We start from the raw sequence: 19196 nt of genomic DNA on the forward strand, positions 1-19196 counted from the left end.
TTTCCGTGGCAGACCTGAATGCCAAAAGGGAAAGATTGCTTGGAAAGAGTCACTCAGCTCTGACTTACGGGGGAATGCAAGAAAAACAGTTCTCATTCAGCGAGCTTTTAGGCCTTTTTTTAACATCGATATAAAAATAATAATCCTACCCTAGTCCCATGACACAGAGCCAAGAAACTTGAATGGTTACTGCCTTTGCCTAGCAAGGGGCCTATGGCACCTCTCTGCTCTAGCAACCATTAAGGCACAAGAAGTTAACAGCCATCTAGAAACCTGCTAAACTTCCCTGATCTCTTAGGTACATGGTCCCCCATCACTGCAGTATCTGAGCATCTCACAATTTTTAATGTACTGGTCCCCACAACACCCTTGTGAGGGAGGCTAGTGCTATTATTGCCATTGTACCGATGGAAAGCTGAAGCCCAGAGAGGCTAAGTGACTCCATCAAGGCCACACAGGAAGTCAGTTGCAGAGCACAGAATTGAACTCTGGTCTAAGTCTCAGCCTAGGGCACTGACCACTGGACCATGCTTCCTCTCAGTGTCGGCGGCAGTTTCCCCATCAGTCCACCTCCTGTTTAAAAGGGCAGCCAGGTTAAAAATCCTAATTAAAAAAGAAAAGAAAATTGATACACGGCGAGTGAATGCAGTTTACAGAATCTGAGGCATGGATCGTGCAATCCGAGCAGCTAGCACATAACACAGAGCCAACCGCAGAATCCGTGCCCGTGTTTGCTTTCCACCATTCCTCCCGTTTGTTTTCCTTTCACATGTCACTCCTCTAGGATCGCTGGGGGGCTGCTGAAAGTCAGAACTGGTCAGTTTCACTCACTCTTGCTTTTAGTCATTTTCATATAGCCTTGCCCAATTTCCTGGGGCTTGCCTTGCAAAGCCACCAAAGAAAGGGATGGGGGGAGGGTATTGATGTCAAGAACCCAACCCCCATTCCCACTGAAATGTTAAAAATATATAATTTGAGGCAAACATGTCTATTAATTTGGGGTTTCATAAAAATCCCCCGTTTTTAAAAAAAAACGAAACAAAACATTTAAACCTATGTATTTAGAGGCCACAAACATCTATGGAGTAAAAGAATAGACCTGACACTGCCATTCTTTAAGGATGATCTAATTTAAAAATAAAAACACATTGAATACAAAAAACACATCATCATGAAAATTTATGTAGTTTAAAAGGAGGCCCAAAATCCTTGGTGCCAGACGCTGCTGTGCAGTGGAGGCGAGGTTGTTAGCAGGAGATGGACCAGGTAACATGCGCTCTCAAAGGGCAAGAATCCGTGTCAGTCTCCAGACAGCAATTTGTTTCCTTTACCACAGAAGATTCCCACCCATCCCCATCCCCCCATTAAAGAACGAGCCGAGACGGCTGCAAAGCGTTTCCTATGGAGCGTCCAGTTCACCCCCATGCGGGCTCGTCACAAACTCGGGTGGCAGTTCACTCCGGCGTGGCGGGGAGACGGGAGCAGACCCTCCCCGTGCATTGATCATTTGCATCGGCTGCTGGTTACTGGGAATATTTTAAGGTGATCAAGCTGCAGAGAAGAACACGGGTTGAAATCGTTAGCCGGGCAATGCTTCGATGGCATTGTCCTTTTGGTTTTGTCCCGGCGAGGATCCGTAGTTGTCAACACGAATACAATTTGACGCTCTCGGCACCACACCACCTCAGGCTTCACATGGAGTTTACTCTTTGCTTCACAAGCAGTCCCACCCCTGTGCCATTGCCCTCTGCCTCTTCCACGCAGAGGGCTGGAAAGCTACCCTCAGAAGCACGAGACGCACCCACCCACTCAGTGAGAGATCTGAGCCCCTGGACCTGAGAGGCAGGAGGGCAGGTTTTTCTGGCATCGGCCAGCACGCAGCACTCCATATGAGCGTTAAAAGTCTTCGCTTGGCTCCCCCTGGAGGGGGTCCCTCGGGTGCCATGGCGCCATGCAGTAATAAGGAACTCATTAGCCGTGGAACCAATTAACAAGATAAGCTGCTCTTCCCCCCAAAGCCCTGGTAGGCAGCCTGGTGGGGCCTGGGATTTGCCATCAGCTGTCCAGCAGCGCTGCCCCCCCAGCTCCCGCAGCTCAGGGAGCTCCCGGATAGCTGTAGTGGTTGCGATCGGGCTCGCTCCTGGTCAGCGGTAAGCTGGGCTTGCGCTCCGGGTCCTTTTCATCACACTGGGGAGGCGGACGCTGCTTGAAGAAGTCAGAGACGTAGCGGACCTGGGGGGCAGGGGAGGGAAGAAGAGAGAAAAGAATGAGGCTTTAGGGGATAATTCCATCGAGGGAACATCTCTCAGTGGATCCAGGCCAGGTCTCAGGGAGATCCTGTGTGGCGACACAGGCCGAGAGAGGGCCATGGGGTCTGGCTGCGTCCAGCAGCCTCGGTAAAATTTTGGTCCGAGTGACTTGCCCAAGGTCACGCAGCGAGTCAGTGGCAGAACTGGGAACAGAGCCCAGGAGTCCAGACTCTTCGTGCTTTGGGACCATGACGTCCTGCTCTGCCACACGGGGCGAGGGAGGAAGAGGAGGAGGGTGTGAAGCAATGTCGTAGAGCATCCCGAACAGGTGCTGCCAGCTTAGCTTCTTAGTTCCTCCTCAGCAGCCTCTGCTGGGAGCCAAGCAGCACCCGAGACTCTGATCTGGGGGCAGGAATTCAGAGCTAGACCAAGACCGGAGATCATCCAACCCAGATCTTTAGGCCATTCCCGCTGACCCCTGGGGCGATCAGTTGGGGGACGGGGGGAGGGCACAACAGACCAGGTGCTAATGTGATGGCAGAATGGGTAGGTCGCCTTCCTCAAGCATCAGGCACCTGCAGTTACCTGGATTTGGGCAAGGCCGATACAGAGGGAGGATACTGGATGAGGTCAAAACCACCATCCAGAGCAAAGCTGCCAGGGGTGCAAGATTGTGAGGAGGGGGGTGGACACAGGGCTGCAAGGTTGGGGGGGGTGCTAGGATCCATCCGCCAGCAGGCGGCCCCCAAGGCAGAGCCAGAGAGCACCCGGTGAGCATGGAGGGAGGGGTGGGGATGCCCCCGTGCGCTTACAGTGAGGATGGCGATGAGCGCCCCCTGGAGGAGCCCCACCAGCACATCACTCCAGTGGTGCTTGTAGTCGGACACCCGGGTGTAGCCCACGAAGATGGCGAAGGTGATCAGGAAGAACTGGATCGTGGGGCGCAGCAGCCGGGCCCATTTTCCGATCAGCCGGGCCTGGACATACAGCTGGGGAGAGAAGGGTCGGTCAGTCAGTCTCCCCGGCGCTGCCCCCCAGCCCAGTGCCGGCAGGGTCGTTTTACCCAGATATTCCCACCCGGGGATCGCCACGTGGAGCACACACAGGGGCCTCAGAACGCAGGGCGAGAAACGTGTGGGGCAGTGCGACCCTGCTGGGGGGGGCAACAGTGATGGTGGGCATACCGTTCAATTCTGCCCCCAGAACTCAGACAGGCAAAGGGATTAACCCAAGTTCACACAATCGGGGGCATAACTGGGAACAGAACCCAGGAGTCCTGACCCCCACCTCTCCCCGGCTCTACCCACTGGACCACACCTCCCTCCAGAGCGAGGAATAGAACCCAGGAGTCCTGACTCCCACCTCCCTCCAGAGCTAGGAATAGAAACCAGGAGTCTGGACTCCCACCTCTCCTTGGCTCTACCCACTGGACCCCACTGCCCCCTTTCCCTGCTGTGACACAGCGCACGCAAACCTAGCGAGAACTACTCACTGCCAGGAACACCATGCAGTACATCCCGAAGGAGGAGTGTCCGGAATAGAAGGATAACCTGGAAGAACAAAGACCAGGATCAGGATGAGAGACCTCAACCCTGCCCTCAAATAAGCCCACGGGACCCCTCTCGCCCGCCCTAAGGCATCTCTCACGCTCTCAATCCCCTGTGGATAGGTCCCTGGATCAGGACGCCGAGCAATGCTTTCCCTCCACCTCTGCACGCTCCTTCCGACTCTGCCCTCCCACCCCATATAGCCTCAGTGAGCTGCGTTCCCAACTCCTCACCGGCCATTGGACCTTCTCTCCCAACCTCATCTCCGTCATCCAGCGGCCAGGAGGGTCCATGTCTCCTTGCCCAGCCTCCAGCGCTCCCCACCAATGGATCTCAGTCTGGTGGGGCATTTCTCAGGGTCTGGTCTGGTCTCAAGCTGCCCTCCCCCACCCCCAGCACCCCAGAGAAGGTCCCCCCCCCCCCCGTGAAGCCCCTCGTGTCACCTGGACTCGGTGATGTTCCTGGCGCCTCCCCGGCACACATTCTCCAGCTGCACGTAGACGGAGCAGTTCACCTTGGACCAGTCGGGGTTGCAGACGGCCAAGAAGTTGGGCCGGAGCCGGCCGATCATGTACTTGGCCAGGTCGGTCAGGGACTGGCTGATGGCCCCGCCGAACAGGAACGTCCCCACCACCTTGTAGAGGGCGGCGAGGTAGTTGTTGTACTCTGACTTGGAGTGGAGGTGCTCGGTGTACACCAGGTAGGCCTCGCCCACGGAGACCTGCGGAAGCCAAGGGAGAGCCAGTGAGCGGCCGCCCGAGAGGAGCGGTCCCGATGCCGGCTCTGCTCTTGAAGTCGTGGGCGGCCAGGATGGCTGAGCCAATCCCAGCCGGAGCGGCCAGAGTATTGCTGCGGGGTGCTGGTGAAGGGAGCTGCTGGCTCTGGGGGAAGCTCCCAGCAGTGGACAGGGAGGCCCTGAGAGTTATCCCTGCCCTAGCCTCTCCCCGCAGGGAGCCGGCCGCTCGCTCAGATCGATGGGACCAGAGATGCCCTCTGAGCCCCAGCAGGGCTGGCTGGTTGGAGCGGGAGTCAGCGAAGGGATCTGCTGTCCAGACCAGCCAGGTCGAGGTGTTTCGGGATGGGGTGGAGCAAGGCTGTCTAAGAAGGTGCGGAGGAAGGGGGAAGTGAAAGGGGGAGCCCCCCAGGTTTCCTTACAATGAGGACGGTGCAGGTGATGGTGACCCCCGCCATGAGCCCGTGGGTGATGGTGTCCGGCCTGTAGGGGTAGCGGATGGAGTCATCGTTGCAGTAGAATCCACGCTTGTACGGAGAGTTCACCAGAGTGAGGATGACGAAGGGCAGGGAGGCTGAAGGCAGAGCGGGGAGGGGTGTCAGGGAGGCTCTCTCTGCAGGAGGGGGCACAGTCCCCCTCCAGGGGTATGTCTCCCTCACTCCCCTTCTCCTCCCCCCGGAGAGCAGGGAGATACCCGCACTGGGCTCCATGTCCCACCCTGCCTGGCACGGGTTGAACTGAAGTCCCTTTTGCTGCTTCCGAGATTTGCCGGCTCCCGGCCCAGCCGCCCCCATTCACCTGGGCTTGCGGGGCCACAGACCAAACCCAGACAGCACCAGACCCAGCAGAGCAGCCGCCCCTGCCTGGATCTGCGGTGGGATTCGGAGCATCCTCACCCCTAGGCAGCCGGCTCCTGGTTGGAAGGAACCAGACGTGGGGCCCCTCAACGGCGAGGCTGAGGGGCATCGGCAGAGGGCAGCGCACGGGGGAAGGCTGCTTCGTCACTGCCCACACAGCACCTATTCTCTGCCTAGAGGGGGCTCCCGAATCCAGAGGGGACAAGGCAGCCCCTCCGGCTCGCACTAGAGTCACTTACAACCCTGACCCATGCCCCCTCCCCCACATGCCCGCGTGTCACTCACGGAGGGGGGTAGCCGGGGTCTAATTCAATGCAGACGCGCCTCTAGGCTGGGGCAGATGCCAGGGAAGGACCCCGAACTACCCAGCCCCTGGCCAAGTTCGGAGACAGGATCCTGGGCCAGAAGAACCGTCAGTCTGACCCAGTACGGCTGTTCTCAAGGATCTCTCTAGCCCTGGGTTGGGGTCCCCGGCAGGACGGCATGGATGGGCCCGATCACTCCCAGGCACCCACCGTCCCCCGGGGAGGTCACGACTTCAGTCACAGCTGCCCTGATTCACAGGACTCTGCCTTCCAGGGATGCCAAGGCAACTGGTGTAGGAGCTTGGCCCCCCCTGGGCCCTCCCGTCCACTCCCTGGCTGCTGCTGATTAGCAGAGCCCCGTTATCAGGCCCTGGCAGCTGCCACGCTGCTGTAAACACAACCACCTGCAGAGCGGGAATTGCAACTCAGCTGCAAGGATCGTCTCTCCCATCTGCCGCTCGGCACTAGCCCCCCCCCCCCCCCCACGGATCCGCATGTCCCTCACCTGCGGCTCCGGATTCAGCCACCACAGCAGAATGGTCTAAACCGGAGAAAGCCACCAACCCTGGGTCAGTGCAGAAGTCAAGCAGCCATATTTAGGTAGGAAGGGTGGTCTTGTGACTAAGGCCCCACACTGGCACTCAGGAGATCTGGGTTCAGGGCCCAGCCCTGCCACAGATGCCCTGCATGGCCCTGGGCGAGCCACTTTGGTTCTGCCTCAGTTTCCCCACCTGTAAAAATCGGGGTCATACTTTTCTCCCTGTCTTGCCTAGACTGCAAGGTCTTTGGGGCAGGAGCTGTCTTCTACTCTGTGTACGTACACCACCTCGCACAATCGGGCCCGGATCTGCGCTAAGGCCTTTAGGTGCTACTGGAATAGACAGAGAGACGTCCGACACTTGCTATTCTCCAAATGCTCCACAGACAGTAGTCAATCCTCACAGTTCCCCCTGTAAATGTTTCCCCTTTACAGATGGGGAAACTGAGGCACAAAACAGGGACGTGGCTTTCCCATGGTCACCCAGCAGGTCAGTGGCAGGAGCTGCGGTTAGAGTTTTTGATGGCCAGCCCTGTGCTTATATCACGGCCCCAACCAGGAATGAGGCCCCCCACGTGCCCGTCCCAGAAAGCTTTTAATGTAACTGCCCATAGTTATGCAGAGCCAGGAATTGAACCCACATCTCTGGAGTCACAGCCCCTTGCTCTAACCACCAGACTATACTGCCCCCCAACCTACACCACTACAGGGGGTGGCAGCCTATCCCCACTCTGCTACTGTAGTCAGGATCAGGGGCACAGAGGACTCTTAGCAAATAGTCAAAGCCACGAGGCTGAAGGTGGCCGTGCTGGGGATTTCCCTATCGTCCCATCCGGGCTCTTCCTCTTCCCACCGCTACAGCATCCAGCGGGACGAGGCATCCACAGGTCCCCATCCTCTCAACTGGGGAGTCGAGGTGCTGACTAAGGACAGGCCGATGCCTGGGCCGGGCACAGAGCCCAAGGAGGTGGGGCCGGTGATTTCAAAACTCAGCCATCCCCAGAGCCAACGTGCTGCCAGCTCCCCTTGGGCCCAGGGGGCCTCAGAGAAAGCTGGCCCTGCCAGCTCCCCGTGGGGGCTGGCTTCATCTGCACCTTCCTCCTACACCCTATAGACCCACCCAGGCGGGGCTGACGAGAGGGGAGGAAAAGGGAGGACAATCGTTCTAGGGCCCCCGAGCTCAGGGCCTCCCCAAAACATCTGTAACACCTGCGTACATACAGCAAAACAAGAGGGGCCCCAGCGAATGTGACATACCAGGCCCCCCAGATTTCTCTCGACAGGCCTGCACCCAGGGACAGGGTATCATCCCCTAGAGCTGCCCCCAGGCCAATGCCACCTCGCGCCTTCTGCATCTCAGAAGCAGGATGGTGTGCGGCCTCTTACCAGCAGACACCAAAGCCTCGCTCTGACATGCAGTCAGCCAGACTCAGGCTCCCCCACACAGGGCCAAGACTCTGGGGGACCCCCCGCCCCAACCCCCCTCAATCAACACAGCTGGTCGCCCGTATCTTTGCCTTCTTCAATCCTCCAGCTGCCCCAGTCCCTCTGTCTCCTGTCCACAGCTGGACGAGCAGGGCAGTGACCCTCTCTCCTGGCCAGTCGACCTGCTTCCCTTCAGCGCAGTGCTCTTGGAAATGGGGTCCCAGACCCCACAGTCCCTGGGCAGACAGCACATCCCTGGGGCTGCCCCCAAAGACCCTGTCGCCCTCCTACAGAGCCGCTTTTCCCAGGATCTGATAGCCTCTCTCGACCGACAGGGAGAGGAGTCCCAACCTAACTTTGCGCTCTTCCGAGCCAAAGGCAGAAGGCTCCCTCTGCCTGCAACGGGACCAGCCCCTGGATCAGGATGAAGGTAACGAGCCCCCGGGTGAGGATGAACATAACGAGCCCCCGGCGTCTCTGTCCCCAAGCTGAGGCTCCACCCCACCCCCCACGTCGTCCCCTCGGCCAGCTGGCTCATTCACGTCAATTAAGACGGCAATTTTCAGCCCCAGAGGTTTTACCCAAAATAGCAGCCCCGGCGCCTGCGTTGGCCGGACGAGCAAGCGGTCGTTAGCGTGACAGCTTGCAGCCTCTCAGCAATTACCTGTGGCTGCCGGAATCTGGAGGGGGATAAGGAGCGTGTGCCGAGGAGCCGTTTTCACTAGCCGTGCTCTGCCTTATAGATGGTGCCACGGTGCGTGCCCTGCAGGCGCTGAGTGCCGGGGCAGTGTCAATAAAATCACTCATCCCAATCCTGTCTACCCCCTGCACGCCATCCCCCAGCTCAGACCCTGCTGCAACGTTCCCCACTCTGCGCCCCGCGTGGGGCACAGCAGGAGCCCCCCAGATCAGACGTGCTGCTCCCTGCGCCGCCCCAAAGCCCCGCCCCGCAGCAGAGCCGTTCCCCACGGAGATCACGCTCTGTGCTTGCTTCCGGACCAGCAAAGCCGAGCTGGGCCGGATCGATATTGACACAGGCCCTGCAGGTCTTTGTCTCACACGGCATCTCCACATCACAGGTACCAGGCCGCAGCTTCCCCACCTTCCCGCACACAACACATGCCGCCATGCCAGCTCCCCGGTCCAATGGGCAGCCTGCCAGTCGGTGCTGGGGTGGGGCATGAAGAGACGGTCACCCCACCCAAACGGTTTGAACCCTGCCTGCTGCCACCGAAGTGCAGTGGAAAAAGTCACCAGGCTGCGGCACGGGGGAGCACCAGCCCCGGCTTGGCACACAACAGCCCTGGTGCGATGGAGCCCGAGAGCAAGGGGAGGGGTTCCCAGGAGGGGCAGCAGGGGCACTCCAGTGGGGCAGGACGTGAGCCCAGAGCAAAGCCACGAGCAGACGTGCTCCAGAGCTGGCTGGGTCACAGCAGAACTAGCCCTAGCCAGGCAGTTGCGGGTACACACATCCCCCTGCCCGGTACACTGGGGGATCCCCTCTCTCCCCCCAACTCCGCAAGGGGCTCGAACCTCATTCTCAGAACAGCTCCAGCCCTGCAGTGACACCTGGGAGACAGGGCTCTCCCGCGCCCCCCTTTACTCTGCAGATGCTTTGCCCCAGCAAGGGACGGCGCTTTCCCAGTGGTGACCCTATGGCGACACAGGGGCAGGAGAAAGCTGGCGGTGCTGGGAGATACCCGGGAAAGGAAGGATTCAGCAACAGGACCAGACCAAGGGCAGCCCCTGCATGTGCTGGAGGAGCCCACCCAGCCCTACCCCCCACTACAACGGCCACCTTCGTGGACCCAAGTGCTGTTCTGGGAGCCAGCCTCCCCAGTGCCTTCCCACTTGTGGGAGTGGCGCCCCCTGGTGTCAAGCTCCTCTATCCACACAGGCAACTTAACCCCTTGAGGATGCACCCGCCACCTTCTGCAACTGATCTAAGAGGCGCTCTGACAACTGGCATCTCTCCTACCTGACCCCTTCCTGGCCCGTACACATTGCAGCGAGTGGGGAAGCCAGCTAGGAGCTCAGCGTCTGCTGTCATATAGGGGAGACTGCAGGGGCTGTGGCTAATGGGTTGGTTCTAGCCGTATAGGGCCACAAGGACTGTCTAGGCCTGGAGCGACCACTGCCATGCACAGAGCACAGTTAACAGAGCTGGTCAGATAATGGGAAGGGGGGAGAGGAAAAGAGGGAGGGGGAAAAAAAATCAGAAAAAATTCCATTTCCAAGTTAACTGAAACTTTCCAGTCAGCTGCATTCTTAACGACAACTTGTTGTGCCCGGTCCCTGGAATCAGCCAGGGCTTTGCAGGGTGGTTTATAAGCACTTGGAAAGCAGAGAGGTTTCCCTGTCCAAGCAAAGATTGCAGAGCAACCTGGAGGCGGCAAGCCAGGCCTTGTCAGCCCTAGGATTTCAGTCAGTGGTGCAGCCGCACCAGTGCAAACCCCTCGTGGAAACACAATTTGCACCGGTAGAGCTTACACTGGTTTCAGACAAGGATAAGTTGTACCCCTCACGTGGCTCCAGCGTAAGGAGTGTCTTGACTAGATGTTTGCGCTGATGCAGCTGTGCTGGTGGCTGAGATCCCAATGCAGACAAGGCAGCAGTAGCCATCTGGTTTAACACTAGGGATCTGTCTATACTGGGGTGAGTGGCTTGTTTGTGTTTTCACCAGTGCAAACCCCCAGAGTGGATGTGCTGCCCTGGTGCAGGGTGGGGCTTGCACTGGTGAGACTTACCTTGTAAATTACCAGCATACATTGCACTTGTGCAAGCCCCATTTTGCACCGGGGGGGTGTCTGCATTGGGGGCTTGCACGGGCCTAGCTGCACTGGTGAAGTTACCCCAGTGCAAATTACCCTAGCATAGACAGGCTGCAGGATCATCCACACTCCCCTTCAGCTGCAGGAGCCTTCCTGGCCATGGGACCCAGCACCAGGTGCATCGGAGGCAGAGCTGGGGAACTGCAGAAGGTTAAGCAGGTTTGTTTTAAAGCATTACAGAGGTTGCATTCTGATCTGCAGCCTCTCCTAGCATCAGTTCTAATCCACCCCATGCCATGGGCCCTCAAGGGTGAAGAAGCAAGGCCAGCACTGGAGGAAGAGGAAAGAGGTCAACTCTGGGCTAGAGAACAGACTTCATGGGACTGGATGGCCCAGTTACTGAGCAGGGAGCGTTTCCCATCTAGGCCTCTGGAGCTCAAACCCTCAACCAGGCTGTTACCATCCCACGGCTGCGTGGATTTGGTGGAGAGGGGCACTGCCCAGCCCCCCGCAGGGCAGGCAATCCCATCACTGAAACCACCACCAGACATTCATTTGCCTCCTGGTTAGCAATCCCCGCAGAGAATCCCAGTACACCGCTCCTACCTCCAGCCCAGCCCGAGGCAGCCGGCAGTCATCTGCTCCTGCCGTGTCTGAACACAGGATCCCAGCCCTCCACCAACGCTTGAGCGCCAGCAAGCCAAGGTGTCTGCACGAGAAACCAAGGCCGGGAGCCTCTGGGCTGCCTTAAAAGGGACCTATCTCCCAAGTTCCACCTTTAAAAAAATGTCCATCCAGTCCATTGTTTAATAGGCCTCTGTGGGTAAACAGGCCACCTTGGTCTTCTCCCTGCTGCACAAAGGCAAAATCAAGGAGGTGGGGAAGAGTCACCGCCACCTTCCTTTGAGCCAGCCCCTTGCGTGCATGGTGCAGCCTCCTGCCCAGGTGAAAAACTCACCCTGCTGGTTCCAGCAACATGCAAAATTCTCCCTTGCAACTGTCTCTGGCGGAAACAATGGTCGGGGGGGAGGGACAAAACAGCAACAGGCCCGCTGTGCCTGACACCCTCCCCAGCTGCACAGGGCTTCCAGGTGAACTGCACACACAGCAGCTTCTTAAAAATATCTGCAAGACGTTCATTTGCAGCTCAAATTAGGCACCAATTTTCTCACAGGATAATTTAATCCACAGCCACTAAAAATAAAAGAGCCACGCAAGAGAGAGACCTAAACAAACCCCGGAACCTCGGTCCCTTCCACCTGTGGTTTACACGGATCCCAGAGGAGGTCCAAGCTGAAATTAAGACCTGTTCCTTTACTTTAAGGGTATTTTAATTATGGACTTGTAGATGGCTATTTTAGAGGCAGCATTTGTCTGCTCAGGGAGTGAAAAGGGCACGGGAGGGAGCTAAAACCGGCTTGGGCATGTTCAATATTTTTAACCCATCGGTTAACCCATTCCCCCACGGGGAAGACAGCACCAAGACCCTGGGTCAAAGACCAGACTGGTAGCAAAGGGAAGTTACCACCGTCCAATGGCCATTGGGCGACAGGAGATTGGTGGGTCTCTATCTAGTTCTTCACAGTGTCCGGGTCACCAGAGGAGATCTTGGTCCCTCTCCCTCTGGGGCACGGTTGAGGTGCATTGGCTGGGCAGCGTCCCAATGCTGTAGCTGGTCTGAGGATAAGGTGTCTATGATCCAGCACCTTCCACCAGCACTGGATCCTCATGAGAGATCTGGGGGGAGACGCGTGCGCTGGGGGGAGACGCACACACGCCTCAAAATCCAGCGCGATGCCAGCCTCGTCCAGACCTGGCTCTTGCATCTGCCGGCGTGCAAATCACAGCAAGAAGGATGCTAGCCAGCGGCCCACCATTCTGAGCCACAATGGGACAGGGACACAGAGCGAGGCGGTTGGTTCAGCCAGGGCAATCCAGCCCCCGGCAGCAGCCTACACTCAAAGGGGAGAGCATCCCTCACCCGTGCACTGGCTGGCAGTGCCAGCTTTCTGCTGGGAAAGAGTGAGGGCGAAGGGGAAAGTCAGTTACTTTGCAGCCCACCAATTCCATGCCCCGCACCTCTCCTCAGAGGCATGTTGTAAACTCCCCAGCCCTGCCAGCGCCGCGAGACAGCACGCCAGTGCTGCATTGGCCTAGCTGCCCCTTGGTGCCGCTGTGTCCAGAGAAGTTTGGATGGGCCTGACTTTGTTGTTTACGGACAAAAACGGCTCCCAGCTTTGCTCTAATTTAACCCTGTATTTGCTGGCAGGTCAGCACCTTGCCCTAGCAAACCACTTCCCTGGCTAACAACCCCAAAAAATGCCCATTTAAGAACAGAATTAGTGTCTGGCAACTGCCTAAATCAAGGCCCGTGCCTTTGGTCTACCTTTGGACCTTCCCCTCCACGTGGATTTCTTTAAAGGCCCAGCTGTCCAATTCTTTGGAGCAGGATCCACAGCCATCTCTCCCCACCCCCATGCAAGTGCACAGAGCTGTGATCCATACAGACGCTGCCTGCTTTTCCCAGCATCTGGCACCAAAAAAGCTCTCGGGGTGGCAGGGTGCCCACCTGTGCAAATGGTCCTCACGGATGCAAAGGCCACAGACCTTCATTCTTATCACCCCTTCCCTGCACAGTGGCTCCAGGCTGGTGGAGCTGAGGGAAACCACTTCCTTATTGAGCCATAAACTCGTCCTGTACCCTTACGAGCTGGCTAATGGCCTTTGGGAACAAAGGCTAACTGGGTGGCAGGTCAGGTGCACTCACCCAGCAAAGAACCTGCTCACAACCTCCCACGCAGCTGGCTTCCACCCCCAGCCCACCTGCAGGGGAGCTGCTTCCATGGGGGTCGTGCCCCCAGGTGAGGAGGGCAGCAGGACTCCCTCCTGCAATGCAGGTTCCCGCACTGGGCACGGTGCAGCCCACTAGCCCCAGCTCCCCCTGAAGCCCCAGGGAGTAAAGGGGGATCATAAGGGGTGGGGTCTGCTCTGGGGAAGTAGGGACAACTCCCGCCATAGGAGGAGGTCGGAAATGAGACGAGACACAAGTAGGGGTTATGAGAGACTCTCTTAACCTGCCCCCCCATCCACACCAGCCCCCCTTCCTAGCGTCCCACGCCAGCCCCACTGCTCCCCATTCCCAATTCCAACCCCCTTCCAGGCCCGCCCCGCGCCCAGCCCTGCACGGACAGAAACGAAGCCAGCTGGAGCTGGGCCGGGCGGAGGAGAAGTTTCTTCCTCTCTCGGCTGGGGCCGGGGACGGAGAGGAGCCGGGCCCGGCCCTGGCTCGGAAAGCGGCGAGCAATGCTCAGCTGGAGCCGGGGGGGGGACGACATGCTGCCCAGCTGGCGCTGGTGGAAGGGGGGGGCTGCCCAGCTGGTACCAGTCCAGGACCGGGGGGAAGTTTCCCAGCTGGCTCCGAACCGGGCAGCTGGCTCCAGGACCGGACCGGACGGGGGGGGGGGGTCCCTCACCGACCACCACGCAGAGCACATCGAGCACCACGAAGACTTTCCTGCGCTCCATGCTGGCTGCGGCACCGTCTGCCCCGGCCCCCGTGCGCCCGCCGCTCGGCCCCAGCCGGCTCACATGGCCCCCGGCAGCGGGCACCGCACGAGAAGGGCGAGCGACTGGCGAGGAGTTAAAGTCCGGGGCTTGCGGGAGCGGGGGCGGAGCCGCGCTGGGCTGGGCCGGGCCGGGCTGGGAGCGGACCGCCCTCCCCTGCCGCCTGCAGCCGCCAGGGGGCAGCGCCGCCCCCCGGGGAGCACGGGAGAGATGGAGGCAGGGAGCGCTGGGGCAGGAGAAGGGAGGGGGGTTATGGGGCAGGGATAAGAGGTGGGGGTTATGGGGTAGGAGATGGGGGCAGGGAGCGCTGGGGCAGGAGAAGGGAGGGGGGTTATGGGGCAGGGATAAGAGGTGGGGGTTATGGGGTAGGAGATGGGGGCAGGGAGCGCTGGGGCAGGAGAAGGGAGGGGGGTTATGGGGCAGCGATGGGGGGGGTTATAGGACAGGAGATGGGGGAAGGGAACGATGGGGCAGGAGAAGGGAGGGGGTTTTAGGATAGGAGATGGGGCAGGGGGTGATGGAGTAGCAGGGGAAGGGGGTTATGGGACAGGGATAAGAGGTGGGGGGTTATAGGGTAGAAAATGGGAGCAGGGAGTGATGGGGCAGGAGAATAGAGGGGCAGGAGAAGGTGGCAGCGATGAGAGGGGGGTTATAGGATAGGTGATGGGATCAGGAGGCAATGGGGAGGGGGTTTATGGGGCAGGAACAAGAGGTGGGGGTAATAGGGTAGGAGATGGGGCAGGGAGCGGTGGGGCAGGAGAGGGGAGGGGGGTTATGGGGCAGGGATAAGAGGTGGGGGTTATGATGTAGAAGATAGGGCAGGAGATGAGACTGGGGGATTGTGGGGTAGAGGTTGGGGGCAGGGGCTGACGGACTGTTGATGGGACCGAAGACAGGGCACAGGCGTGTTATGAGGCTGGAGATGGGGCGCAGGGAATGATGGGGCAGGAGATGAGGGGTAAGGGCTTTTAGGATGGGAGATGGGAGGCAGGGGGGGTTATGGGGCAGAAGATGGGGGCAGGGGTAGGCGAGAATGTTTCTGGTCACATGGGGAAGGGGAAAGCTTCAGACCGGTTACCTAGTACTCCTGAGTCGTAATCCCAGCTCTGCTTAGCACTCATGCTTTCCCTGGCTGCCCATCACAGTGGTTTGAAATCCCTCCTCTCCTGCTCTAGGATGGCTCCCATTTCCACTTCCCCTGCTGTGCTGTGCGGGACACGCTACTGGCCCCTCACTCTGGTATCCTGCCTCCTAGAGTGCCCTGTACCTGCGGCAAAGCAAACTCTCCTGTCCCCAGCCAGTTGTGCAAGGCTTGACCCCTGCACGGAGAAACCAAACCAGCCAGGCAGGCAGTGGGGCCTTCAACCCGAGGCTGGGAGAGACACAACCTCCATTGCGCCAGCTGTAAATCCGGGCCAAAGAAAGGGAACTGTTTGTTTAAACTTTCCTGTGTCCCTGCCAGGGGCTGCGAAAGGGAGGATGAGATGACCTCACAGAAACTGGAGATGGAAAAGAAGCATCGCGAATATGCAAGATCGTAGACTTGATGGGCCATCCGCTTGATCTGGGAGGGCAAATCCCATCATGCCTGACCCCTGGGCCTGTGCAGGACCATTCCCTCCGGAGTACTGTATTCCAGAGCGCTCTGTCCAGAGAAATGTTAAATGACTCCAGCGATGGGAGTCTTGACGCTTCCCTTGGGAGATGATTCTGCTGCCTGATAGATTTCAGCATTAGGACATTTTTTTCCTGTGTCTCATCTTTCCCTGTGCTCAATTTCATCCCATGACTCCTGGTGACATCCACTTGGCTGGTGTTCCTAAACTCTGTTTGCCAGGAGCTGGGAATGGGTGACAGAGGATGGATCACTCGGTGATTCCCTGTTCTGTTCATTCCCTCTGGGGCACCTGACATTGGCCACTGACAGAAGACAGGACACTGGGCTAGATGGACCTTTGGTCTGACTCATTGTGGCCATTCTTATGTTCTTATAATGGGTCTTTCCCAGCTCTAAACTGCTGTGGCTAAAAGAGCTCCTGCCATCCTTGGCGGGATACAGATGGGAATAGTGAGGTGGGAGATGATTTGCCCTTTGTACACAGCGCTGGTGAAACCGAGGCAGGAATGCCGTATTCAGTTCTGGTCTCCTCAGTTCGAAACAGAGGTTGAAAAATTGGAGAGGGGGCAGAGAAGAGCCACAAAAATTATCCAAGGGCTGGAGCAAACGCCTGATGCAGAGAGATTGACGGACCTCCATCTGTTTAGCTTACCACAAAGATGACTGAGAAGTGACTTGATTACCGTGTCTAAGGACCGTCAGGGAAGTAAATTACTGGGTACTAAAGAGATCTTTCACCTAGCAGAGAAAGGCATAACAAGAAGCGAGGGCTGGAAGTTAAAGCCAGACAAATTCAAATCGGAACTGAGGCATGAATTTTGAACAGTGCGGGTGACTAACCACTGGAACAAACTTCCAAGGGAAATGATGGATTTGCCGCCTCTTGATGTCTTCAAATCAAGACTGGATGCCAGGAAGAGATGTTAGGGGTCAGTGCGGGGATAACTGGGAGAAAATCTATGGCCTGTGTTATACAAGATTAGATGATCTAAAGTCTCTTCAGGCCTTAAAATCTATGAATCTAAATTCTTTGAATCTAGGTAGCAGAGCACAGAAGTTAGCCTAGAGATGGGGACAAAGTCTGCAATGGAAAACTCAAACAATGCAAAGGTTAAAACAGTGAAGGTAAAAGGCTAGCATGCCGGGGCTCCATAAAACATTTGATTCTTATGGTGATGGTTGTCTATATTGCATTTCTCTCATCAGTTGCATTTTGTTTGCTTCAGCCTTGCAGGAGAGTCCCAGACCCCAGGACTGATCCTTGGTTAGAAACTGAAGGAAATGTAATAATAATGTAGAAACCACCCAGATGATAGCTACCAATCCAGTTTGTTTACATACTTCATGGCTGGCTTGTAAAAGATGCTCAGGGTCACTGTGGGAAGCCAGCAGGCCTGGAAACTCTTGCAGGATGCCCCAGGGTTTAAGGAGAGAAGTATCACTCCTCACGGCCATCCTGGAAGGTCCCATTCACTCAACACGCACAATGTGATCCACCTGGGCAGAAGGAACCCCGTTGATTATAGTGCAAACCCATGGGGGCGCAAGGGGCTGGTTGCAGGGACCATTGACTCGGGTTGCAGGCTTGAGACCGAAAGGTAGTGGGCCTGATTCTGCAGAGCCCTGCACTCTGCGCAGTCATTCCCACCGGGCAAAGTGGGTGCACAGCAGGTGTAAGACGTGCCCGTTGTGTTTTGCACCCATGTTGCACTAGTGGGAATGGCTGCACAAGATTCAGTGCACTGCAGAATCAGGCCCACTACCTTTAGGCCTCAAGCCTGCAACCCGAGTCAAGGGATCCTGCAATCCGCTTCTTCAGCTGCACGAGATGCATCTGAAGAAGTGGGGTTTTTTACCCACGAAAGCTTGTGCCCAAACAAATCTGTTAGTCTTTAAGGTGCCGCCGGACTCCTCGTAGCCTTCCCCAGCCAGCAGGTCAGCAGCGTATCCGGCTGCGTGCTCTGCGTCCCCACTGGCGGGGGTGGCACAAAGCAGGAGTGTCACGGAGGACTTTGCACTTCCAGCTGTTGGTTCTCTAGTGCCACAACCCTGGCTAGTACCAAGTCGATAGCAGTGCCCCCTTTCGTTGGAGACTCCCTGCTGCCCTTCCCAGGGGCATGGACCCCCAGCTACAAAGCCTTTCCATCTCTCTAGGTGTTTAACTACCCCCTGCCAGCTGCTAAGAGTTTAGATTCTTGCCTATTTGCTTTTCTCGCTTGAGGTCTTTCTGTGGGAGGAGCTGATCCATAGAGCCCCTGGGAGAGGCAGGGCCACTTAGCTGGCAGCTGGCCCAGGGCGTTCGTTAGGTAACCATGCCGTGTTTCTTTCCTTGGTGGGGTGTAACATGTGCTCCCAAGCATGTAACAGCCGTGCCTCCCTCTGAATGCCTCGGAAGTCAGCACACAGGACAGGGCGGGGTGGTTACCCAGATGCCTGTGGGGATGTCTACGCTGCATCTAGGAGCAGGTGGCAGGGTGGCTGGGGCTCGCTGCCAGCTGCAGTGTAGACACACCCTGGGTGCCTCCAGTGGGCAGCCAAGTCTCCCCCCCCCACCCCCCCAGAGGGGCAGTGATTCCAACATGGCTGCTCTCCTCGCCGCTTCTTTAAAGGGCAGTTTCTGAGCTGGCCTGGTGTCCCCGTGGTCAGTGCTTTCTCCAGCCCCTGATCCAGCTCCGGCTGGGGCAGCATCTCCAGCTAGCAGGATGCCATGTATGGCCTAGGAGGAGGGGTGGGGGGGAGGTGAAAAGGAGACGTTTTCAACAGGGAGGCATTTTGGGAGGTGGGGGAATGTTTCCTGTGTATTTAAACTAACCCTTTCTCTCCCACTCATCTGACACTAAGCTCCCCGAGATCGCTCTTGCGGCTCTGCTAGGCCTTAGGTCCCCATCGGGCTCTGGTACTAACCCTGTAATCCCCTCCCCTAGTACTGGTTCCCCCAGCTCCTCCAGTGCCCTGCGACATTTGAAATGACTGGACCGTGGTTCCGTGATCTGAGCAGCCCTGAAATCTCTAGACTCCCTGGAAAGACAGGATCAAACCCCACCAGACTCACCCAGCTGATCCTTCCAAGGCTGGTAAAGTGAGCATCACGCCCCTTATTCTAAGAAGCCACCGAGCTCTCTGCCGGCTCTGTGCAGATAGTGAAGATCCAACATCACTTTCATGAGGACGGGGGGGTTCCCCTGCTCTCCTCAGCCCAAACCTTTCCCCACACCCACGTGTGGTACAATGTGCAAGCTGGTGGCCTCTGTCCCGGAGGTGCTACGGCGGAGCGGCATGGTCTCTTTGCAGGGCATGATGAGCGGAGCTCCAGCAGGAGCTCTGCCCGCGAAGGGGCTTGCGGGGAAGGGTCCTTTGGCAGAAAAGGCACCGTGTACACGTCAATTACTACTAAGCCACCTAGCAGCCCTAATTGGCATCGGAATTGCTAACAGGCCCTTGCCGGGAGCAGAATCGGGGCTGTAACATACTGAAACCTGACGTGCTCCTGCTAAATTCTCTAGCTAGCAGCCCTGTTTTCTACTGGAAATGAAGTGGATCCTGCCAGGGCCCTGGCTTGTTTGCTTAGCCTGGCTGCAGTTAAACAACC

At 57.6% G+C, this 19196-nt stretch overlaps 1 protein-coding gene across 2 annotated transcripts; it reads right to left on the minus strand.

The window, feature by feature from the left end:
• Positions 1-1111: 1111 nt before the first annotated feature.
• PLPP2 (phospholipid phosphatase 2) lies at positions 1112-14096 on the minus strand. 2 transcript variants are annotated; one of them, XM_073324304.2, is made up of 6 exons: positions 13899-14096; positions 4952-5103; positions 4240-4517; positions 3742-3799; positions 3062-3238; positions 1112-2232 (listed from the first exon to the last, which is right to left on the minus strand). In XM_073324304.2, the coding sequence occupies exons 1-6, from the start codon at positions 13948-13950 to the stop codon at positions 2095-2097; spliced, it is 855 nt and encodes a 284-aa protein (XP_073180405.2). In that variant the 5' UTR covers positions 13951-14096; the 3' UTR covers positions 1112-2094. The 2 variants fall into 2 exon arrangements, with proteins under 2 accessions (XP_073180405.2, XP_073180406.2); XM_073324305.2 differs by lacking the exon at positions 13899-14096 and adding an exon at positions 5672-6145.
• Positions 14097-19196: the final 5100 nt, after the last annotated feature.

This window comes from Lepidochelys kempii, chromosome 25 (assembly GCF_965140285.1).
Source record: "Lepidochelys kempii isolate rLepKem1 chromosome 25, rLepKem1.hap1, whole genome shotgun sequence".
Taxonomy (NCBI): domain Eukaryota; kingdom Metazoa; phylum Chordata; order Testudines; family Cheloniidae; genus Lepidochelys; species Lepidochelys kempii.

What these genes read in the sequence shown, in the direction of transcription:
- PLPP2 (XM_073324304.2), bottom strand. Translation starts at nt 13,950, where the DNA reads ATGGAGCGCAGGAAAGTCTTCGTGGTGCTCGATGTGCTCTGCGTGGTG. An exon ending in TCACCTGCACCGTCCTCATT is followed by an intron (nt 4,518 to 4,951) that starts GTAAGGAAACCT and finishes TGGCTTCCGCAG; the next exon opens with GTCTCCGTGGGCGAGGCCTA. An exon ending in CGCTCATCGCCATCCTCACT is followed by an intron (nt 2,233 to 3,061) that starts GTAAGCGCACGG and finishes CCTGCCCCCCAG; the next exon opens with GTCCGCTACGTCTCTGACTT.